This window comes from Triturus cristatus, chromosome 9 (genome assembly GCF_964204655.1).
Source record: "Triturus cristatus chromosome 9, aTriCri1.1, whole genome shotgun sequence".
NCBI classification, from domain to species: Eukaryota; Metazoa; Chordata; class Amphibia; order Caudata; family Salamandridae; genus Triturus; species Triturus cristatus.
The window spans coordinates 85,904,557-85,930,008 of NC_140592.1; the positions used below are offsets into that span (position 1 = coordinate 85,904,557).

The following is a 25,452-nucleotide window of genomic DNA, read 5'->3' on the forward strand; positions in this document are numbered from 1 at the left end:
AATGTTCCCGCTGTGCAGAATTAATGAGTGGGCGTGGTTCGGACAGCCCCAGGCCGTCCTCCGCACACGCCCACCGTGACGTCGGACGGCCGGGGGCCGCCCTGAGCACCGAAGAGGTTAATGGTTGCATCCGTTGGGTTCCAGAGTTTGGGATCCTGTACTAAGACTGTATTTGTTAACTGTATTCACCACGTTTCCACCCAAATCAAGCCAGCTGGCTGCTGAGAAACACCAATGTTCGTATTAGTTCACCCTTTAGGGACCTATAGATATAGTTGTGTTAAATGTCCAGAGATCCACTCCACTTACTCAGCCTGATTTTTTGCACTCCAAACCTACTCTGGGCGTGGACCTGGGTGTAGAAAATAAATGCTTATTCTCTAAGTGTACCGTATTCTGCATACTCTGTTTGGACAAGCAGAATATTGTTTATTGTAGGGTGGGCGAAGAAATCCGCTCGGCCGGCGGAATTCGCAGAGTTTTTCCCGCTCCGCTGCTGAGTGCAGAGTTCCCAAAAACTCAGCGAAGTGATGCGGAGCAGAGGTTTTTTTCTCGAGCGGCTTACCAACAGTAAGTTGGCGAGCGCTTGCCAGAAAAAATAAGGTGCTAAAACCTCCTGGCGAGATTTCTCATCACGGGCGGTTGCGGCAGGTTGCGACAACTCGCGTTGGGTAATCTGCCGCTCGCGTTGAGGAAGCTGCTGCTCGAGTAGAATGTCTTCCTGAGTGGCAGAAAGCAGCTGCGCCCTCTGGCGCGACGCGTAGTGCCGTTTGTGCTGATTTTACAGCGCAGAACTAACTCCTGGTGCTAATAATTAGTGCGAGCAGCGCGACTTAACAGACTCCGCCGCTGACTGAACTCCGCGGAGCACGGCAGAGTTTTTCTGGCACTTTGACCAGGCTTAGTTTATTGTATGCTGACGTGGGAGTTTATTTTTCAGATAGACACATTAAAGGGGTCCTCGGTGCCTTCTGTACTGAACCTAAAGTGTTCGCCGAGCCCTTACTGATGCGGGCCCAGTGTGCAAACTGAATATATATTGGTTCAATATATCTATTCAATACCATCCTTTGGCTGTTTGTGACGCTTCAGTGCATACAACAGTTGTAGAGATGCTTTATGTATTTTGATTGTAAAAGGTTCTTTGAACACTGTTTACACCTTAATGAAGCCAGCTCCTTCCTTGACACCTCTGTGTTTCCTTCACGCCTGCTCTGCAGCCACAGTCATCAAGAGATCCAGCGAGAGCGGCCAGGTGAAGCCTGCCTGGTTCTTCACGCAGGGAGATACTTTTGGGGTAAGTGACACACGTTACTCTCTCCCTGCATGGTTTTCTAAATACATAATTTACCCATCTTGCGGCACACCACGTATGTAGATGCTTACTTGGTGCCCGAGCTAAATATTTGCACCAAAGGGATATATTTCAACTTCCAAAGTGATTGTAAATGAATGCCCAATTTGTAGCATTTTTGTCTACGTAGCGCTATGCGCCTCACCCACTAGACGCTATACTCCTAGACAACGGAGGCCTGGTAGTGCTGAGTCTTTCTGTAAAACAGAGAAGGCCTCGTTAAAGAATAGCAGCCTAGATCCTGGCACTCCACAGTAACGTAGCTCACTGAAACACCTACAGCGCTGCGCCCCTAACAAGTGCTTCTCTTCCCCGGCCTCCCTGAATATCTGAGAATTTACATCCTCAGAGAGCAGTGATGGCATGCTGTCCTGTCCCCTCTCTTGCTAACAGTATATGTATTTATTTTATACAGCTTTTCTTCACTGCAGCACATTTTACAGAAAACTCAATTTATCAAACAATGGTAGAGTAATTACTAACAAGCACTTTGTGACCCGAACTTTATATTTTCATTGTATTTTATTTTGTTTATTTTAATTTAATTTTATTATTTTTGTAAAGCAGTATTGCAACCAACGAATGCTGATTGAGCAAGGGGAGAGGGACGAAGAGACAACAGGGAAAGAGGACACGGTCATTAAAGTCCTTGTGGGGAAAAGGTGTGCCTGAGGCTTCAGATTTTGTATGATAATGTATGAGGACATTCAGCCACCATAAGTCCTCCACCGTGTTCTCCACAGTGGTTCTTCACCTAACTGAAAACGAAGGTGGAAAAAAGCAAGAGTCTGGGGACACCCATGGTAAAGAAAAAGTGTGAACTTTCCTTGAAAAACTTGGGGGCATATTAACAAGCACGGCGTTAAAATTATCGCCGCTTTAGCGGCAGAAAACTGCCGTTAAAGCAGCGATAATGGGCTTGTTAATATGCCGCAGAGAATTCCCATACCATAGAAGCCCATGTTGACACCAGAACATGGGCTTCTATGGGAATTCTCAAGGCGATAATTTTAACGCCGTTTCTTGATAATATGCCCCGCAGTGGTGAGGTAGGACATGGGGAATGGTGAAAAGAGGTGGGCAGAGTCATAGAGACGGGCTGAACAGCCAAAACCTCACGAAAATCATGCATTACAATGGTCTTAGCGACCGGTATTACCACAAGGTTTTTTGACAAATCCCTAGCACATGTCAAAACAGTGAATTTTATAAAACAGAAATAAAAGGCGAAAGAGTAAGCACAAAATATCATAGACATATGTAAGTTTTCTTGTTTTTTAATCCAGTGTATCTTCAGGCTGTAAAAATCTCCTTAGGACATAAGCAGCCGGCACGTGTTTCGTCGCAAAAGGGGCAATATCCCGCGACTTTTTCAAGGCTCTGTCCTTTTAGAAAGAAGATTATGAGTCGTGATTGTAATTCCGTCCCACGAGGGATATAAATTCTGCTCAATTTCAATCCAAAAATGTTCTTACAGTCCGGAAAAGCATAGCTAACGCAGTTAGCGCATCTTATATATGATGCGAGGAAGGCGTGTGAAGGCAACCAGTCTGTGCGCGAAGCCGAGTACGGTGAGGTATTACCACAAGGTGTTCGCATCTGTGCACTGTTTTTGCTACACAATTTCAGGTAGCCTGGAGGAATTAGTCATCCAAAATCCGTGGCCAAAGCACAATTTTTCCAGATCCTCCAAGTCCGTGTCCGACACAAATACCCTTTGCTTCCTATTCGAAGGTTACGAAGTAACATAAGTTACGTGAGTGTTCTACAAAGAAACTAAAAAATGCCAATGAGATATTTAGAGCACACAAACAGAGGCCCATGCACTATGCATCAACTACCACCAACTATGAGTCTCTAAAACCTCATAGTGAGGGGGAAGTAGCCACTCACCAGTGTAGGTGACGATACACCTTCGATGCACCTTCAGCGTCTAGCAGTCTCAATCACACTGGAGCATCCCTTGTGAGTTTCCAGAAGCAAGGCCACTGGGCAAGAAGTATCTTAAGACAGAACAGAATCCACAAAACGGAGGCAGGATGATCCATCAATAGGCACTTTTATTCCAACAGGGAGGGAATTGGCAAGGAAGCCAAGGGTAAGACATGGGAGATGGAATGGTTTTGGAAGCAGTGGATAAACAAAAGTAGGTCATCTTGGGCTTGGTGGACAAAGGTGTTAAGGGGTGTTAGCCATCCAGCATTGTATGGCAGGGAGAGACTGGGGTCAGTGCCAGCTTGGAGTGAGTCTGAGAGGAAGAGGGAGCCAGGGGCAGAGACCTGAGATCACCCTATGTAAATAAGGCGATTCATGGGCATGAAGGAACATGCCTCTCAGATAGCTGGCCTCTGTTTCCAAGTGTTGGGCCTGCTGCGCCGCATCTTCCCTGTGCTTCCTGATTCGATCCAGAAAACCGTGACACAGGCTCTTGTTTTAAGCCGCTTGGATTACTGCAACGGTCTGCTGGCCTCTGCTAATGAGGCCGCTCTTGATAGATTGCAGGTTGTCCAGAACGCTGCGGCACGCCTGATTGTCAATGCCCCTCCAAGGACTGCCTCCTGCCCTTTGCTTTATAAGCTACATTGGCTCCCTATACGGGAGTGTGTGAAGTTCAAGGTTTGCTGTACTGTACATAAGGCTTTGGTTAAATCTGGCCCTACTTACCTCATGGATAAATTTATTCTTTATAAGCCCCGGAGGTCCCTGTGCTCTGAATCCAAATCCTTACTTGAAACTCCGAGAATTAAAAGGGCCCGCCTGGGGGGCAAGTCCCTCTCCTATCTGGAATTCTCTCCCCCTCAGCTGCGGCAGTGTACGGACCATCTTCTCTTTATGAAGCAGCTTAAAACTTTTCTTTTCTGCTTCTAGTTCATAATGGACTACTCTCTCAAACCGCTTGTCCTAGCGCAGAGATACCCATTCGGGGGTCGATTCTGGCGCTTAACAAATAAAAACATAAAATAAATAAGTAGCACTAAGACCATGAGTAGACTCTCGATGCAGCGTAGAAGGGGCGCTAGGAACGTGCAGCTTCAGTGGTGCATAATCTACACCTACTTATTAGAAGTAATGAGTGATCAGCTCTAGTAAAGGTGACAAAGTGATCACATAGGATGAGTGAGGAGGGGAGATGGGTGCGGTGCATACTGTGTATTTATCTACTAAGGGCATGCTCTGTACTTACAAAAGAGAGTACTGCCACATGCACCTTCCATCCTTACACTTTAATTCATCGATGGGATTCTTTGATCCATACGAAGATATACAGTCTCTCACTGCTACTATCTATCTTGTGAAAACAAGCCTATCTTACAGGACCTGATGTTATAAATAAAGTGAATCTGTTCTTCCAAACCCACAGGACAGCGAGATTTTAAGTGGAGACCGTTGGCAGTTCACTGTTATCATTCAAGAACCTGCTGAATTTCTCTGCATTGACCGAGAGGTAAATTTTCCTGCTTCACCAATTGTATTTTTATAGTGCAAGCCGTTGAAAAAATATTGTTGCACTTTTAATAGAATTAATTTATTTATTTATGCATTTTTATATAGCGCGTACTTTGCCCGAAGGGCTTTTGAGTGCTGTACAATAGAACCAGTGGCATTACATAAGGACCTCAGAGTACATGAATTACATAACACATACAAAACAGATACATGCGTCTAAACACCAAACGTTACAATGGTGTGTACAAGGGATGTGCAATTTAAACTAACAACAAAGATATAATCTGCTAATATTGGGAGGAAGTGAGCAGAAAGAATACAGAAATAGCTTCATGATATTATATGGCGTAGCATTATGATATCAACAATAATATAATAAATGAGAGCACGGGGTTAACGCATGTCTGTGTCATGCTTGTTCACTGCATTGTCCTTTTTGTTCTTATGCTGTTCCAATGCTGGAGGCTAGCCTCATGCACTGGAGCCCTTTGTTCTCGATCCAGCCTCAACTTGAGGGCCTCAATCTTTCCATCTCGGTGACTGGGGATACAGCGTCCATGAACCTCCGCAATAGTACGGTCTGAAATTCCCTCCTCCACAGTGGGGTAACGATAATTGAGGGGGCCCTCCGGACTCTATCAAGAGCTCTCCAGCCGAAGTGCAGTGCTGAGGGGGCCCCCTGGAGCTTGGGGCCCCCCGCACTGCGGGGGGTGAGGGGGCCTGTGTTACACCCCTGCTCCTCCGAGGTGAGCAGGGGCAGTGGTGCTGGCAGCCATCTGCCAGCATCTGGCAGCACCAGGGAGGAGCGGCAGGAGGGCTCTCCCTACCTTTGCATGGAATGGGGCTGGAGGGACAGACCTTAGTCTACCTCAGCTTCAACAGTGTGTAGGGTCAGTGACGTTGTAAGACTGCACCGTGATGCAATGGCCCTTTCATGGACTCCACATTTCTACCTCTTGATTTTATAATACAGGCATGTGTTCTGTCTGGATTGCACTGGTCAAGGTGTTCACCCTTTGATGTGTTTCTCACTGCATAATCCACCCTCCCAACCCAACCATTGGTAATGCCCAAGTCTTGGATACAGAGGAATACAATAAAGTGATGCCTGCAACACTTGAATTAATCTCAGTCATTGGTAATCCAGTCCATGTTGGTCCACAATGCCATTTCAGTCAGGACCCAGACATATGCAAATCAGCCTTGGTCCTGCTCCAATAGGAACAGTCCAGCCACAACTGCCAAGTCGGGTCTCCTCTGCCAGAAACTGACTTTGGCTTAATTGGGTTCTTCAGTTGGGTGCAGCTTGGTTTCAGTGGCATAGTGAGCACAAGAACAAAAAAGTGAAGGGTGGAATCCTTAATTTTATATCAGCCATTGATACTACTTGAGACCACATCCCTACCCATTGTTTTTTGTCCACCTCTGACAAGAACCAGCCATATGCAAATTAGCCTTGGTCCTGCTCCACTAAGAGGAAATTACACAAGCTGACACAGGCTTACTTCTACCGGCCTCCCTTCTGCTCATGTCACTGACATCGGTTAGGAAGTCATTCCGAGAGACTGCAAAGGTTTATGAATTGTACCTGTAAAAACCACAATGCCAAATACTATAAATGTTTGAAAAATGCAGCAGTGAGTGGATCCATACTGCTTGGATACATTAGACTCTCAGACATGGTGGTTTGCTGCTTTGATTCACACCTTTCACCTGTGGAAGTAGTTGGTGGGCGGAGCATGTTATCCTTCAGAGGCATATCTTTTATAGGTAGCAACTGCTCTTAGTGCATATGCACTTGCACTTCCAGGTAAAAAAAATGGTGTGCTTTCAGCAGCAGCTGCAGACGTTTGTTCTAGGTGCACAGCCTCACTTTAGGTCTTTACAGACACTGTCTCCAGTCATGAAGTTTTCACCTACAACTCATTCTTGATTTCAGGTGTGCTAGTCTAAATAGGTTAATGGAAAAAAACACCCAGACTACACCCAGAATGCATCAGGTTGTCGTGTATAAGTCCAGGAAGGGAAACACTGTCTGTAGTGACCTAAAGCGAGGTAGTCGCCCTAGTCTGTTCTGATACTAACCATTTAGAGAATGCATTTGGCATAAACATAACACATTTTGGTTTCTTTCCAACAGGACTTTCTCAAGCTCTTCCTTGCAGCTGGGAAGAACATAATGGGAGACCCGGAGCAAGTCATGTTTCTGAGGTAGGGGAGCCCATGTTACTGAAATTTGCGTTGAATGCTATTGGTTGACAAGATTCAGGCTGAGTTACAGCGCCGGGAGGGTCTTATTCACAGAAGATCTTTCACTATGTAACACATTTCTACCATACATGCTGCAATGTGGCTTTCATGCTTTGTACATCACTGTACTTTTCTACAGAAACACTGCAGTTAAAGCTGGTCTGTCAAGGACTTTTGGAGGTGTCAGTATAATGTTCAATAATGAAGTATCTACATCCAGCGTCAGAAGATTGTTATATACATATATTGAAAAGTGTCCCGGGGTCCCCGCATGCAAGCAGGACTATTCTTCGTTTGTAGCTTCAGTAATATTAAGCATGGTACATCTGTGGGCGGGATTCTCTGGAAGGTTTTGTAACACCTACAAGCTCGAAAGTCAATATATATTCACCAACGTGTCCACGACTTATTCTTACAACTTATACAAAAGGAGCGTGTGATTTATCCAAATAATGATAGCGTTCCAAGCAGTGCGCTCATATATCGTCCATTCTCTCTGTATCCAATCAAGAAAATGCCAAGGGAGTTTTGTTTAATTGGAAAACCAATTCCCAATTTATTATTCAATCCAATTTTTCAACACAAAGGTACATTATCCAATGTATCCAGCCAACACGTTTCATCCTTCGCGGACATCATCAGGGCTTCTTATATCATGATAATCATATGACGTTAAATTCCATGCTGTGCGCCCATCCGTCTTCTAGTATCAATCTTTGTTTATTGCAAACGCAACGCAAAGGACAGTGTTGGAGATGCGCTAGAAGGAAGCGTGGAATGTAATTGGCATTTGCAATATACAAAGATCGATACTAGAAGGATGGGCGCAAGACATGGAATTTAAAGTCATATGATTATCATTATATTAGAAGCCCTGATGATGTCCATGTAGGATGAACACCTTGGCTGGATACACTGGATAATGTACCTTTGTGTTGAAAAATTGGATTGAATAATACATTCGGAATTGGTTTTCCAATTAAACAAGACTCCCTTGGGATTTGCTTGATTGGATACACAGAGAATGGACAATTTATGAGTGCACTGCTTGGAACGCTATCATTATTTGGATGAATCACACGCTTCTTTTGTATAGATTGTAGTTATTGTTGGTGGCCCAGTGGCGGTGGGACCACATAAAGTAGAGTGTCATCAGAACTTTGAGAATAAGTATCCCAGAACACACACCTATGCGCAATTTGCTTGCCACCCTCACCGCCAGTTTGTGTATAATTGACAACTTATTCTTACCCTGGAAACAGTCAGAGATCTACTCCTAACAATGGCTGGAGTAAATCCTTTTCCAGGGTAGGAATGTGGGAAGGGATCATCCCCAAAATGATCTGTGGGTGTGGAGTGTCGGGTGTGTCCTAGGGCAAGAAAGGAAAAGTGCAATTGAACCAATGGGAAGTCAATATTGCATGTAGAATCGTACATTATGTACACAATACAAATAAACTGCAGCACAGACATAGTTGGAAATTCATAAAACCTTTCGAGCAGCATTGCTGGACACCTGTGACTTTAAATTTCTGAAATTCGTAATGTGCACCCATGTGCGGTAGTAAACATTTAAGGAGAGTTTTACAAAATGTTTTCGAGAATAAAGGCATATGGTAACCCAGAGTGTGCAAGAGTGAAAAGAGTCTGTAGTTCGACTTTTACCATGTGCATGGGGGAAAGGAGGGTGAGCAGTCTAGTAGATGTTCATCTCTTGGACCTGTGCACAGTGATTTCTCATGATTTCCGCCTTGTCTTCTGATCCGTCTAGGACCCTGCGGTTCTTCAGGGGATGGCCAGTGCACCTCCTGGAAGACCATCCTGGGAAGTGCCTCGTCTGCCACTTCAGGTAGGTGCTGTAGAGCTGGAGAAAAATTAACATTCTCTGTCAATAGCGCCAAGGGTCCTGCCTCAGGGTCTTCAAAGATGACGGATCTAGAAAGCCAGAGCTTCTTCAAAAATCCTGGCTCAACGATTTACCAACAATTCACTAGACACCTCTCACAAATGGGTGAAACTACCCCAAATTTCCCCGTAAAAAACAACGTTAAGAATGAAATAAACCAAGAGAAATGGGTGAAATTATCTCGAATCTCTCTGCAAAAGAGAATGTTTATAATGAAAGGTTTGTCTATTGTATGCAATGCCTTCACAAGTGCATTTTGGGATTTATACATTATACACATGGTTCAATTCGACCTAACAAAATATTCCACAGATTGCTTACAAAAGTGATTGGGAGACGAATATGTGTGCTACCTGCACCTCTGACCCCGCCAGTACCTAAAGAGCCCCTTGGCAGTATCTATAGCCCATGTTCTTGGGTGCCTTTGTAACAGTGGACAAAGAAAGGGAGTTTATGAATGATATTGGTGTGGGCAGTCTTGACCAAGGAATATTCTACAATGCATATGGATGGCTTTGTTGGCTACTTAGCAAACACAAGGAGATGATGGGCGGATTGCTGAAACTTTTCAGCCACTCACTCTCAGTCACAGATCTGGTTTGAATACATCAACATTCTTTAGCTCACTTTGCCACCCCAGTTCAGACATAGTTATATGCAAATCAGTCTTGACCCTGTGCCTCATGGGAACAGTCCAGCCCGAACTGCCAAGCCATGTCTTCCCTGAACCGGAAACAAGCATCCTGGGACCGGCTTCATGGTAACACCCCTCATCAGCCAGGCTAGCTTGAATCCAGTGGCAACATGAGCAAGGGACCCACGTCTGGGCATACCCTGCCAACTTAGGGTGAACAAAGCAAACACAAGGAGATGATGGGCGGAGTGCTGAAACTTTTCAGACACTCACCCCCAGTCACAGATTTGGGTTGAATCCTTTATCCTTCTTTAGCTCACCTCGCTACTCCAGTTCAGACATAGCTATATGCAAATCACCGGACCGGAAACAAGCATCCTGGGACCGGTTTCGGGTTAACAGCCCTCATCAGCCAGACTAGCTTGAATCCAGTGGCAAAGTGAGCAAGGGAAGACAAGGCTTGGCAGTTCGGGCTGGACTGTTCCCAGGAGGCACAGGGTCAAGACTGATTTGCAAATAGCTATGTCTGAACTGGGGTGGCGAAGTGAGCTAAAGAACGATGATGGATTCAACCCAGATCTGTGATTGGGGGTGAGTGTCTGAAAGGTTTCAGCGCTCCATCTATCATCTCCTTATGTTTGCTTTGTTTGCTAATTACCTTCTTCTCACTGGAAACCGAAGTTGCTATGATTTGGCTCCTCTGTGCCTGTGTAAGCTCTAAAAACTGGCCATGCAACATAAGATATAATACATGGGAGCCTGCAAACCCCTTATAAACGTATGTCTATGACTTCCTTATCATAGGCGACTTGTGACTCCAGTCGTCTGTAATAATGAAATGACGGAGCTGTACTATGTAATTACAATGGAGTTTTGTCCTCATAATGCATCCAGCCAGCAGCCAAGATGCAAGGCCGGTCACAGAGCATAATTACAGCTGCTATTTAAACAACGCAAAAGAAATGAAAATGGGTTTTCATTCTTCTGATTTTGTTTTCTAAAACAAACAGTGATGAGCAGAAAGGAAATATTTATGGCAGCATGTTTATTATTTGGAGACTATAATTTATTCCACTTTTTGGTGCGGTTAATTTCACACTATATTTCACTTTTATTCTTCATGTCTGCAACCATATTACCTCCGTCAAGTGAAAGAGCGAGACAGCAAGGATTTAAGTGGATTGCGAAAAGGTTGATGGCGTAACCATGTATTAAAGGTAATAAAATACCCTCTGCCTCATATTTTAAGAATATTGCAAGTCATTTCACTTTAACGGTGACCAAGCTCCCCAGTGATTTGCAATGTCCTTATAATGTATGTGGGAAGGTGGTACTTTATTTTATATATACTGCACCCCCTTTTGAATGCAATGATTTATGTCTGTCTATTCAAATATGTAGAATAATTAGTGTGGGATCACATTTTTAGCACATTTCAATTAAATCTTTGTATTAAAGAAAGATGTTGCCTCTCTGCAGGCAATAGTTTGCTGATCACTCCCATATCAAATGCTGCTTTAGAGCTGTTGCCCATTGGTTGTATGTCAGAATATAATTTACAGAAATGTCATCTGATATAAAAGTGTGTCACGATTATCATATATAATTGAATGCATTGAATTTAAATTTATTTTCATTAACTCGATGGGGCGATTTCTTATTAAATAAGAGAAACCACACAATATGATGATGATCTAGTACTGAGGCATCCTACTCCACAGAGGAGGTGCGGGTACTGTGTTCAAAAGCTCCACTCATTGGTGAGAACCATCAACCATAAGCGTGTCATCTCCAGCTCAGACTGTGAGTTCTGCAGAGTAGATCTGGTCTGATGAGAAGCCATCATCTCTTTTGACAGAGGCTGGTGTATTTTAGTCCGAAGGACATGACCGTAGTCTCTTAGTAGACTGCTGATTTGCCTGGCGAACATGCCACGGCCTGGAGAGCTGAAGGGTTCTACCTAAATATTGCCGGATGGGGCAACTCTTCTAAAAGAAACTCCCTTATATTTGGAAGCATATTTAGCTCTCCGGATACAAGACTAATTGGTCTACCTCTCCAGGAGCAGTACTTATAGGAACCCCTTTCGGGTTGGAATTATCACCGGAACTAAGAGACTACTTGAAACTGACCTCAGCCCTGAAGAAGTCGCGGGGTAATCCCCTGTAACAGCGACAAAACACGTGTTGGCTAAGAAGGCTAACAGATCTTGAATTAAAGACATCTGAAAATATAAAGACAAGCATCTGTTGTGATATTTAATGTAACTTTATGGATTTTCTTTTGAACGTGTGCAGAGGATTTGTATATACAGCATTAGTGGTCTGCTGGCCACAAACGTGGGTATCTGGTGGTTTTTCCCTACCTTATGCACCGTGCCAGATTACCTGCCCTAACTGATTTGTACTTGTGATAGACCTTAGAGCACCATCTTTGCCTATTGCAGACCACCGTCTGTCTAACTAATCTTTCTCGGCATACACACATTGGCTTGTTCAGCCTCAGAAGCAATGCAGATTGCTAAAGTAGTGAGCCTTGCCAAAAGTTCACTGATCTCCTTTTATTAAGGGCCATTGGAATTAAGCACTTTTGGAGGATCAAATTATACAATTACAGCAGGGTTAACTAAATTATGTGACTAGAAACGACAAATAAATGTTGTAAAAAACAGCACAGTCTGTAGCAGTGTTATTCCACTACTTTGTCATTTTAACACATTAATGCAATTTGGTTGAACGGTTTGCCATGTTAGTACAAATTACAAGTTTAATCCCTGAATAGACCAATCAGCAACTGAAGAAAGATGATCAGTTAATCTTTGCAAAAGGTCTGCCCCTGCATAGCACCATTCGTGCTGTGTTTTCTTTAGAAACATTTGAGCTAGAAACCAATTTATTTTATTTAAACCAGGAAATTATGCAGCAGAAGGCTTATTTACTAAAGGTGGTAAATCCATAATTATGCAGAAAACACTCAGCAGACCAAATTACATAACTCTGGTGGTCCTGTTATGTCCCTTGATGTGCAGTAACATGGAAGTGGCAAACAAAAATGATATTGTTTCCTAGAGGGAGTTATTTTAAATACTTTTAAGTAGAAACAATTATGCTTAGTCATTGCTCTCCTTTCTGAAAGAATACATTTTTCTTGGTTATACTAAAAATCATTAGTAATAGAGTGAGTGGTCTTCCACAAAGAATATCTTCTATCAAACATGTCTATATAAAATGTTCTATATACAAGAAAACGTGAAATTAAAATACATTAATATAAATTATTTCATGTTTACTCCAAAATATTTCCAGTGAGACAGTCCTTGTCATAATTTTTTTTACAAAAAGACATCATATTACAAGTTTAGCATTCTAAATTGCTGTGGAGGCTGACTAGAAAAAGTGATCTAATAATTACGAAAGTTGCTCTTTTCAACGAAGTGAATATTTCAAAAGGTTTTCAAAAGAATAGGCTTGTTTGTAACTTTTTTTGTTTTAAATCTTGATTTCGTGATTTTTCACAAATAGAATACAGAAAAGAGAAAAGAAAAATAAAACAATGCATTGAAAAACAAAAGGATAAACAATAACAGGGAGAGCATAAGGGGAGGTGGGTTTAGGTCTATGTAGTGGTACAGAAAAGAGAAAAGAAAAAGAAAAAAAGACTAAGACGAGACGTTCAGCATTATATTAACTAAACATGATCGCGACTTGACTCAGTTATACAGTGGAATTATGCCACAAGCACGTAGGGATAGCAATTGACAATGCATTGAAAAACAAAAGGATAAACAATAACAGGGAGAGCATAAGGGGAGGTGGGTTCAGGTCTATGTATTGGTGTCTTGGCTAGTGTGACATAATGAGGATGTAGCAGCAGGTGATTGAGGGGCTGAATCCAGGGGGTCTGGATCCAGAGATAACAAGTAGGATTGGATTGGAGAGGCTTCCCAATGTCTTTGGGTCGGGCGGAGGGGGATTGTAATGAGGAGTAAACGTCATACTCTGGTGCCAGGCTTTAGTAGTTGGGCGTATTGCGCTACCCCAGTGAAGTGCAATCTGTCTCTTTGCAAGTAATAAAGCAATGGCAGTGAATCCACAGAGGTTCTTTGGAATGGACAAGAAGTTGCCCAGAAGCGCTAGGAATGGGGAGGGGTCAAGGACCAGCGAGATCATCTGCGAGAAAGAGTACCAAACACAGCAAACCAGAATGTAGCAATGATGGGGCAGGTCCAAGTCATATGTGGGAAGTCTGCCCCCTGGAAATGGTCCTTAGGGCAGGGGAAAGACCTGGAGTGGTCAAGCTTGGCCCAGTCTCTGTCAGTGATGGGGTGACCTAGACTTTTCTCTCAATATTGTTGCACCCTGCTGTCGTGTGCATGTTTCAGAGTCACATAGACACGGTAAAGCTTGGTAATCAGATGTGACTTGTCTCGGTCCACCGTCCATTATTAAGAGTGTGAGAGGAGGAAACTCATCAGGTGCGAGGGGGTAGGAGGGAATGTGAGAACTTAATGTCCTGTTTAATATACAAAAAATAATCCTGTCCATATATGTGGTGTCGGCATGATCAGTATCAATAGTATGAAATATTGCATTTCCGTCTGGGAACAATTCACCAAGTCTTTGAAGGTTATGTCTAGTCAAGGTATGTTTTACATGTTTTTCGATTGTGAGAAGCAGTCAGGGGTTCGGTGAGAGAGGAAGTGCAGGGGAGTATAAAATGTCGTAACACAATACCATGTGGTAGACAGAGTTTGTAAATCTGCAGGGTCCATCATGAGTCCCTGCGGTAGTAGGGTATTTAAAGGTGTGGGACAGGCCAGATCACGCTCCAATTTTGAATAAGGCAGACAGGTGTCTGGGTGAAACCAATCGTATTCAAATTGAGCCAGGGAAACCAGAAATGTATGAAAAAGTCAGGAACGACAAAGCCACCGTCATACGGAAGAGTGAGGGTGTTCAAGGCGATCCGGGGTCTGCAATAACCCCAGACTAATTTTAAGAGGAGACTGCATAGTGAGGCGAAGAAGAAGTTCATAGATGGATAGATAATGCAGTTTTCTCCCATTGGTAGTTGGTGGAGGTGAGGATAGATGCTGTAACCCTCAAGAGAAGGGCTTTTGGTTCCGGAGCTTCACTGCTGTGCGGCCATTACAGTCGACGGCTTGGCCACACCCTCATGCCTTGTTTGTAACATTGGCGTGTTTCAACCCTTTGCCAAAACAATCTGGGGCTCTTCAGAACAAATAATATAAGGCCCTGCAGTTTAAAGCATTCATATACATATTTTAAAATCATTTAAGTAAAAAACTCAATACACATGTAGCCATAATGCTTCATAATAAAATGAATCATTAGTTATTCATGAATACATGCTGTAACCATCAATCATAGTGGACTTATAGCCAAAAAAGAGTCTAATATAGATGCACACACTGACCCACAACCACTCTTGGTGCCACATGTAGATCCACAATCATGCCAGAAAAAGGCAGCCAACATTTTTATATTCGGTGTATATCTTAGTTTTAAAACTCCTCTCATATTTGCAAAGGCTATCCAAATGTAACTATGCAGTACATAACACACTCATATTTAATTAAAGTTAAGGGATTTGATCACAGGAAAAATATTTTCTAGGGGAGGAGTAAAACAAAATAAAAAAGAAATGCAAAATGCACCTCAACTCTAAATTGCTTGCCTTAAATTTCAGTGCTACCTGGCACATTCATGGAATTCTTTGAAATCTATGTAAGACATGGATTTGTACAATGGCCATTTGTAAATAAGGTCATCCTTGCTGAGATGTCTGACTCTTTTATGATCTGGTCCAATTAAAACAGCTGACTCCAACTCTGACATTTGAAAATATTTCTGGAGAAAAACAGGGTTAAATTACATTTCTTACTTTAAAGCATTTTCAAGGTTTGTCCAATTGTGCAACAGTAGAAAATCAGTTACATGTATGGTGCAGATTTCATTTAGTTTTCCTCTCTTTCCTTGTTTGTAGAAGAGGAGCTATCATTTTAAAGAATAGCAATGTCACAGATTGGATTTATATCGTGAAGTCAGTAAGTATATATTTTTTCCCATTTCAGTCAATTGTCAATCAAGCGGTATTTATATAGCGCAGCTTATCACCCGAGAGGGTATCCAGGAGCTGTGCTGCGGGTATCAGTTGAAGAGTCAAGGTGGCATTCCATTTTTTAAGAATAGTGTGCTAAAAAATGTTCTGTGTCTGATAGAGACTTCCAGCTGCAGATTTCTTACCTTTGAATTTCCCAGGCATCAGGCTGGATCCGGAAACATTTTCTGAGCAATACCCCTTGCGCGTGCCGTCGGGTAGCTTCATTCGGCCCTGCATGACATAGTCAGTGTCAGTAGTGTCAGTTATGACATCACGGTGCCTATATAGGTGCCACCCAGGCCTGCGGATGCCAGTTCTTTTCTTTCCGTGCCAGTTAAGCGCCGATCCAGGAAGAGCTACTCCTCTGTCACTTTTTGACAGACCTTTTCTTGCTTTTTTTGTCGAAATCAATGAGGGATGTCCTTTAGGAAGACAGGTTTCAAGCCATGCGTTGCCTGCCGCGACATGATGTCGGTCACCGATCCCCACCTCGCTGTCTCTGGTGTCTCAAGTGCGACCACGACTCGAAGTTGGGCTCGGATTGCCGGGCCATGGCTCCGAAGGCCTTGAAGCTCCTCGCAGGCCCAGTAGTACCCACCGTTGAGCGAGACTCCATGGAAGTCTCAGTCCCGATCGAAGAAGAGGAGGTCGTGGGACCGCTCCCGGAGCCCTAAGTCCTCTTATTCCCAATAAAGGTCCTCAGGACACTCTGGAAAGAGGCATGAGAAGAAGAAGTCCAAGCGGACTTCATGTTCACATTGGCTGTTGTACGTCGACGAGATAGGTAAGGAGTAAGTCTGGGTGGGGAACTCCGTGTTACGTGGAGCTCGCGGAGTTCCAAAAAACTCCGCTCCGCGTAGCAGAGTTTTTTCCTCACTTGCATTTGTTAACGTCAAGTTGGCGAGCGCGAGCGAGGAAAATCAACCTCCCGACAAGATTTTTTCTCGATCGCGATCGTTAACATCAAGGTGGAGAGCGTGGAAAATCAACTTCCCGTGAGATTTCTCAACGCAGGCGGTCAGATTTATCATTGTGAGTGGTCACGTATGCTCGTGACTGCTCGCGTTGAGAAACTGTCTGCTGACGTTGATAAAGCTGCAGCCCGAGTCAAAATCTACTGGAGCGGCAGAAAGGAAGCAGCAACCACGTGCGCTGTCCATGGTGCCATTTGCGATGATTGCACAGTGCAGACAAGCACCTGGCACTGAAAATCACCACGAACAGTATTTATCTAACGCACTCCGCTGCTTGCGGAGCTCCACGTAGCGCAGCAGAGTTATTTTTGCACTTCGCGGAGTTCCATGTAGCAGAACTCAGCGAACTCCACCCAGGCGTAGTAAGGAGCAGCAATGCTGTAGGCACAGTTCCAGGAAGCCGGAGCCTGGATCGACTTCGCACCTCCCTCCTTTTCCAAGAGCCGGAGCGACCCTCTCTTAATTCAAATATTTTTACGAGGCCATGTACCACATATTTGAGCAGGCCGAACCCGTTGGTGAGCCCTCGGGAACCACAGAGTCGAAGGGACCGCATAGGGTTTGACTCTATCGGCTCTGGCCATGGCACCGGTGGGGCCTCATGGATCCGATCCCGGATCTTAGTCGATGCCGGTTGTGCCAACGCGATCTCTTCTGGCGTCGGGCCCAAAGTCATTGCCTGTGGGGCCGCTAGTGCCCATCGGCTGCGCCAGCCCCATCCTCAACCCCGATGACACGGAGCCGGAACAACGTTGCTCTACGCCAATTCCTGCGCCAATTGAACCCAGAGGTTCTATTTTGTCGCCATAGCACTGTGAAGATGTGCTAGGCTCAGAAGAGGAATGGGAGGGGTCTACGGACCCTCTTGAACACTAGGATGACTCTGCAGAGCATTTGGACTGTTATGGGGAACTTGCGGAAGCCAGTGGACTGGACACTTCCCAAGACACTGGTATGCTCTCTCCGCCAACAGTGATTATGGAGGAGCGGGCATCCTATGCCATGGTGGCAAAAGGGGCAGCTGAGGTTCTTGGACTAGAACTGCCCTCAGTGCAGGTCAGGGCTAATCTCCTGACTGAAGTGGTTCAACCTGGGGCTCCCACTTCCAAACCTCTTTTGCCGTTTAATGAGGCACTTACAGACGTCTTTCTATGCACGTGGTCCAAGCCTAGCACAGGGGCTTCTGTGAATAAGACGATTGCACGCCTCCATGACCCAGCACTGGGCGATCAGAATTTCCTCAGCCAACATCCCACCACTGAAAGTTTGGTGGTGCAGGCCTCTACTTCCCAGGGTGCGTTCTCTTCCGCCCCTCCAGGTAGCGAATCCAAGAGGTTGGATTCATTTGGAAAGAAGTTGTTTTCTTCCTCCAGCCTGGCATTGCAATCGTCAATACCACATGCTTATTGGGCCATTTCTCCCACTCCCTTTGGGAGACGGTTGCGCAAGTGCTGCCACAAGTCCTGGAGGAGGCCAGGGCTGTGATCTCCCAAGAAGTCAAGGATGAGAGAGATGCAGCAAAATTCACCATACGGTGTGGCCTAGATATGACAGATTCACTGGGCAGATCAATTTCAACGACAGTGGCCTTGAGGCACCATGTCTGGCTTAGGACAATTGGCTTCTCGAGCGATGTCCAGGCCAATCTGATGGACATGCTCTTTGATGAACCCATCTTTTTGGGGAAAAGGCAGACTCTGCCCTGGTCAGGTTCAAGGACTCTTGAGCAACGGCCAGATCCTTGGGCCACTCCTCATGGCCAGACTTCCTTTCATCCCTTTCGTGGCAACAGAAGGGGCTTCCAGCTACGTCAGCCATATCCTAGCCACCTTCCTGCACAGACCGCCTAAGCCATGCGAGGACATGGATGCAGTGTATTTCGAACCAGGAATGAAGGCCAGAAGTTGTTGGCCACCCTTCCCCCGGCAGTCGCAGCCTCAAAGGACCATTAGTTTGAGTCTGTAAGGCGCCACTACCCCAGTTGGCGGGAGAATTTGTCAGTTTCTGAAGTAGGCAGTGATTGTTATTCCTGCTACTTTCTGATTCTCAAGAAGAACAAAGAGTTGCGGCCAATCTCGGATCTTCAGACCGTCAATCTCTTCCTCAAAAATGAGAAGTTCAAGATGCTCACTCTAGCTCAAGTCTTGTCTGCCCTAGACCAAGAAGACTGGATGGTAGCGTTGGACCTGCAGGATGCGTATTTTCACATCCCCATCCCACCGGGCCACAGGTGTTACCTGCGGTTCAAGGTAGGCCGTGAGCACTTTCAGTTTACTGTGATCCACTTCGGCCTTACCAGTGCCTCTAGAGTGTTAACCAAGTTGATGGCGGTGGTCAAAGCTCATCTGCACAAGTTAGGGTTGTCAGTCTTCCCCTACCTCAACGACTGGCTGTTGAAGGCGTCCTCACCCCAGGCTGTTGCCTCCCACCTTCAGACTACGGCAGACCTCCTGCATTCACTGGGGTTCTCTATAAACATTCCGAAGTCACACCTGACTCCTTCTCAGACACTCCCTTTCATCAGGGGAGTTCTGGACACAGTGCAGTTTCAGGATTATCATCCTGAGCAGTAAGTCCAGGATATTCAGGTTATGATTCTGATGTTTCATCCTCTATCCTGGATTTTGGGGAGACTGAGTCTGAGGCTGTTGGGCCTCATAGCCTCCTGCATCCTGTTGGTAAAGCATGCCAGGTGGCGTATGCAGGCTCTGCAGTGGGACCTGAAGTTCCAGTGGGCACAGCATCAAGCATCAAGGAAATCTCACCAACATGGTTCAGATCTTGTTAAAGAACTACAAGAGATCTTCAGTGGTGGTTGACAAACCACAATTGGGTCAATGGCAGACTCTTCTCCCTTCCCCAACCAGAACTCACAGATGTGTCACTTCTGGGATGGTGCGGCCATCTGGAAGAGGTGGAGTTCAGGAGACACTGGTCTCTGGCGGAGTCGGGGCTCCACATAAATTTGTTGGAGCTACGAGTGATTCAATTGGCATTGAAAGCATTTCCTCCCTCTGTCAAGGGGAAGCTAGTGCAGGTGTTCACGGACAATACCACCGCCATGGGGTACTGAAACAAGCAGGGTGGGGTGGGGTCGTGGGCCCTTTGTCAAGAGGCTATACGTCTATGGACATGGCTGGAACATCAGGGCATAACCCTGGTGGTTCAACACCTGGTAGGTTCTCTGAATGCCAGGGTGGACAAACTCAGCCATTGACACCTAGCTGATCATGAGCGGAGTCTCCAGTCGGAGGTGGTGCAAGGTTTCGTTCAGCAGTGGGGAGAACCTTGGTTAGATTTGTTCACCTCCGAAGAGAATGTGCAGTGTCAGCAGTACTGTGTGCTAGAGTTTCCAAGGCGGCTATCGCTCGGCGACGCCTTTTGTTGCGAGTGGAGCTCAGGCCTGCTGTATGCCTTTCCCCCATACCACTCCTGCCCAGGGTTCTGAAGAAGATCAGGAGTGACCGGGTCCAAGTCATTCTTGTGGCTCCGGACTGGGCAAAGAGAATTTGGTATCCAGAGCTGCTGAGAATGAGCATCGATCCTCCGATCAGGCTGCCCTATTGGGCAGCAGGGGAGGGTTCTCCACCTGAACCAGTCAACTCTGCTCCTCCATGCGTGGAGATTGAGCGGCTGCAGTTGATAGCTTTTGACCTTTCTCTCGAAGTCTGTAATGTTATTCTGGTGGCCAGGCGGCCCTCCACTAAGACGGTATATGCCCGCCATTGGCAGAAATTTGTATTATACTGTACAGAAAGGTCTATTGACCCTCTTTCTGCTTCTCTTGCTACTGTCCTTTGTTCATTCTGACCCTTGCTCAACAGGGCTCTGCTTTGGGAACTCTCAAGGGCTACCTATCTGCTCTGTCTGCTTTTTTGCAACTGCCAGACCAGCCCTTTCTCTACAAGTCTCCTATTGTACATAGATTTTAAAAAGGGCTGGCTCACCTGTTTCACCCACGTCCTTTGTAATTCTGCAGTGGGACCTTAATTTGGTCCTCACCTACCTGATGTGTACTCCTTTTGAGCCTTTACACAATTGTCCCAACTCCCACCCGGCTGTTGATCATCAAAACAGCTTTTTAGTGCCGATTACATCGGCCCGGAGGGTGAGTGAGTTGCAGGCGTTATCTTGCTCGCCTCCTTATCTTCCAGTGCAAGACATCTCTCAGGCGGCAATGGGGGCATCTTTGCACACGTTTGCAAAACACTACTGCCTGGACTGTCAGGTCGAAGGGACAGGCATTTTGCTTGATTGGTACAGTAGGACTTCTTAGTATAGGATATTGGTCAGCAACCCACCACCGGGATGGTATGGCTTGGGTATCTAATTCAAAGGTAAGGAATCTGTAGCTGGAAGTCTCTATCAGATGAACAAGTTACTTACGTTCGGTAATGCATTATCTGGCAGGGACTCTATTTAGCTGCAGATTCCTTACAGCCTCACCCACGCCTCCCCGCTTTGCAGACTAATCTCGTAGGGCTAGGATTACTCCTCTATTCAGGGCCCTAGTTTGCACATGACTATATCAGTTATTTCGTGGATCTGCGCTTCTGACGAGGAAAAAACTACTGACGCCCATGCATCTGGGTGGCACCTATACAGGCACTGCGACTTCATAACTGACACTACCGAAGCCGACGAGGTCAGGCGTAGCAGAATGGAGCCACCCGATGGCACGCGTAAGGGGTATTGCTCTGCAAAAGTTTCCAGATCCAGTCTGACGCCTGGAAAATTCGTAGGTAAGGAATCTGCAGCTAAATATAGTGTCTAGCAGATAATGCGTTACCGAAAGTAAGTAACTTGTTCTTTAGAAACATTCAACATAATGAACATACTTTTAGTGGCCTTCACATTTCTCTAGTCCTAGAAGAGCCTTCACTGAAAAACGTTTGCCTGTTGCAAGCCATGGATATCACTTTGTTCGTATGCGAATGAACTAGCCATCTGTATCCACTAACCAAACCGCACTGTGCCAAGTGGTGATTCAGTTTGTGTTTGGCTTAGGCGGTGCTCTACTTTCTGAAATTATTAATTGTTCATGGTTATACTAAAAACCATTAGTAATAATAGAGTGAGTGTTCTTCCACGAAGGATTTCCTCTATCAATTATATGTATATCAAATGTTTATTATACAAGAAAACATTAAATTAAAAATATATTGATATGTATTATTTCATATTAACTCCAAAATATTTCCATTTGAGACAGTCCTTGTAATAGTGTTTTACAAAAAGAAATCATACTATAAGTTTATTAATATAAATTGCTGTTGAGGCTGGCCAGAAAAATGTATTTAATAATTACAACCGTTTTTCTATTCCATTATGCGAAGAGTTCAAAATGTTTTCGAAAGAATAGCCTTGTTTGTAATGTGGACGTGTTTCAGCTCTTTACCAACAACTTCTGGGTCTCCTCAGGACCAATAATAGAAGGACCTGCAGTTTAAACATTCATGTAGATATTTAAAAAAAATGTAAGTGAAAAACTCAATGCACATGTAGCCATAATGCTTCATATTAAATGAACCATTAGTTAGTCATAAATATATACTGTAACCATCGATTTTAGTGGTACAAATAATTCATTTAAAACTGAATTCTAAATACCTATTTTACACACCCTCTGTGTCCCTCTTCTCATACCATGAATACATATTTCGAGTACTGAGTAACTTTTAGTAGGGTTGGTGGTTTAAACTAATAACATTTTCCATGTTGAAGCCCGTCACTGAGCTGCTTTCAATCTCTCTACAGCGTGCAGGAGATGTGGTTCCCAGCATCAGAGCATTGTATGATCCAAGTATTATACTGCAGGATGCCTCAGTGGGGAGAAAACTGCTCTCTTCCACTAGTTAAAGATCTTAATAACTGTGTCACAAGGGAGTCAAAAACACAATGAAAGTGCCCCAATGGCCACCTGTCGTTAACCATGGACTATTATATATCATTATGAACATAATATCAGGTTATTCACTCAAGCATGCATTGCTCTCTAAACAGCTTTGTCGTATTTTTCCTGCTCTTAATACGCTTTTTTTAAATTTATTTTTTTATACCACTCTTGAGTTTATTATTATAATGCCATGATCGGTGCGGAAACTGGTAATCATAAAATAAAGTCCAATACTGCAGGACTTGAGGTAATAGGCAGATGTAGTTTGCCATTAATTTGTTGAGTCAAAAGTTTCTTTTTTGTGCTACTTAATTTTTGTGGCCCAAGATGTACTTGCCCTACCGAGTTAAGCAGTAGGTTACAGTTTTTAAGGGTACCTACCGCCTACTAATTTTGCAACAAATTACTATCATTTTTTAATGCCCGCTGCCAGCCTGTGATGAGATAAGATAACATAGTCTAACAAGCCTGTGCTTTGAGCTCTTTGCCGCTTCAAGGAAAGACAGTCTTTTTTTTTTTAAAACACAGTTTTCGTTTATGCCATATTACGTTTAGGATTTTATTTTGTGCTTGTGAAGGTTTCACATACATATGTTTGAAAAAGCGAGGTGTAGAAATATTTCAGCTTTCAGAACAAAATTTTTGAAGATTTTTCTTCTGGACATTTTAAAAATGCAACAAAAAATGTCAAAGTCTCGCCATTGCTGATAAATTTACTAACGAACCAGTTTTAGACACAGTAATCAAAGCTCACCCACTGATAGTATGTGTTTAGTGATGTCATATGGGTCAGAAGCCACATGATCATTTCCTCTGATCTAGACCCTGTTTCATATCACGTGATTTCCTGTGATGTCATTGTGCACACAATGATCTTGGTAGATTATCTTTAGCGATGTCATTAAAATGCTAATTAGACTTTTTAACACCTAAAATACTACCTCTTTTGGGTCACAACATGTTCCCTATAATACCAGAAGAGTGTGACTTCAGCTGGACCATGCTGTCATTTACAGCTTTTGGATAACCCAGTGTTGTCAGAATTCAATGAAAAAACAAGTTGCTATTGATATACCCTCCTAACCTGATTTAGTACTTCTGATGTGTCCCTAAAATTGAATATTCACTGTGGTATTTGGGGCATTTGTTGTCCAAGGTTCTGTGAAATGTACACAGTGATTTGAAGGGCTATCTCCTATGTCCACTGAGCCACTACATGCTGTTAGGATGAGACATTATGTGAACCTATTCACCCCAGGCACCAGGCATGCTGCTGCAGTTTGCAAACTCTCCACTGGCGTTCTTTCGGTGTACCCAGGAGTGCATTTGTGACCCCTATAGGTAATATAAAATCTGTTCTTTTGGGGGTCTCAGCATTGAGATGAATCACCTCATAAATCTCTAGCATCTACCAGAGCAGAATTATGGCTAGGTTTTTGTAGCACCCCCAGAGCAGGAACAAAACAAAATCAGATGGCCAAGCGTTCTGTGGATCTGTGACTGGTGTGTGATCCTCCATGGTGGCTCATGTTGGCGCCTGCAACACTGTTGTTCCTTTTTGTGATCCCTGACTTGTACCAGCTTCAGAAACATTTAAAAGTTATATTTAGAATCACACTTCTTGTTGGATTATTTTGCTCATTTCCTGCAATTTCATAAGTGCTCTTGGAGGAGTCATCAGATGGAGGTGATGTCACTTCCTGTGATGTTTTCACTACAGTTAATGGGTGTGCAATATCAGTTACTCCAGATATTTAAAAAAGGACATCTGTAAAAGTTTCAACCCTGACACCCCCCCCCTTTTTTCTAAAATCCTCCTAACGGTACAAGTTACAATAGTCTAGGCACAGAGTCCAGGTAGCTTACTCTGCCCATATTGTAAATGCTTCTACACTATGCACTCTGTCGGGTCACATCTATGCACTCTTTCGGGTCACATCTCTGCCATTAGTGCTCATCAGCCAAGGTCCCATGGTGGCTGTACAGATCTTATAAAACTCTTCCATTGTTTTAGTCCCCAGCATGGTCAATGCTAGTCCATTCTTTGCTATGCGTCTTTCTATGAACAAACGCTTCAATTGTTGCCCCTGCCTGTGAGCCTTTATTTCTCCAAAGAGCAAAAAGTTCATGTCATATCTGCGGTGCCACCCAAGGCCGCCTTTCGTTAATAATGCAGAGCATGCACCAACACTGCTGCATGGCCTTTCTTGCAGGGGTCTAATTCCTGCCACATTGTAATCTTTCCACTGGTCCTTCTGCCCAAGAACAAGCCATGTTCCATGTGGAGAATTTAATCCACAAAAACATTTACAATGGGCGCCCAGTCACGCAAAAGAAGATGAACCATCATTGCCTAACTATGGCATATTACTCAGAAAGAATGCCCCTTTTCCCATCTGTGCCACACAGCACTATAGAGACCCCCACGCCCTCCAAGGAGAGGGAGTTTATTCATTTCATTTGCTTGAGACATTCCTTGAGAATCTTCTGTTGAACCTTCATTCATTGCTTACCTCTGGTGCTGGTCTCGCCCTCTTTTTTCACAGTCTTTAACTTTATGGGGCACACACTCTATTTAATTAATCTCCCACCTGTGTAGGGGGCTTAACAACTTGACACCTCCCTGTGGAGGACAGCACACTAATCACAGTTGTTCGGGGTCTACTGTGCACTGTAGCTGTTTCACCGGTGTTCCTACTAGAAGTTGTGCTGGATTACTAAACACCATGATCACAACAAGATCCCTCATAGACACATGTTGACAGTTTTGGTGTTATTAAATGACAGGGAGAGCCTTGCATCTCGTAGGGCATGCAAGATCTCTGTGGTTTGATGTTAGCTTCTATGGTGGGTGATTACCAATACCGA

At 44.3% G+C, this 25,452-nt stretch overlaps 1 protein-coding gene across 1 annotated transcript in view; it reads left to right on the top strand.

Moving 5' to 3' along the window:
- Positions 1 to 25,452, top strand: part of LOC146797456 (cyclic nucleotide-binding domain-containing protein 2-like) — a 120,080-nt gene that overhangs the window by 40,027 nt on the left and 54,601 nt on the right. The window contains exons 5-9 of the mRNA XM_085624480.1: positions 1,221 to 1,297; positions 4,716 to 4,799; positions 6,942 to 7,012; positions 8,823 to 8,900; positions 15,598 to 15,658. Of these exons, the coding sequence (XP_085480606.1) occupies positions 1,221 to 1,297; positions 4,716 to 4,799; positions 6,942 to 7,012; positions 8,823 to 8,900; positions 15,598 to 15,658 (371 nt within the window). The remainder of the gene's footprint in view (positions 1 to 1,220; positions 1,298 to 4,715; positions 4,800 to 6,941; positions 7,013 to 8,822; positions 8,901 to 15,597; positions 15,659 to 25,452) is intronic.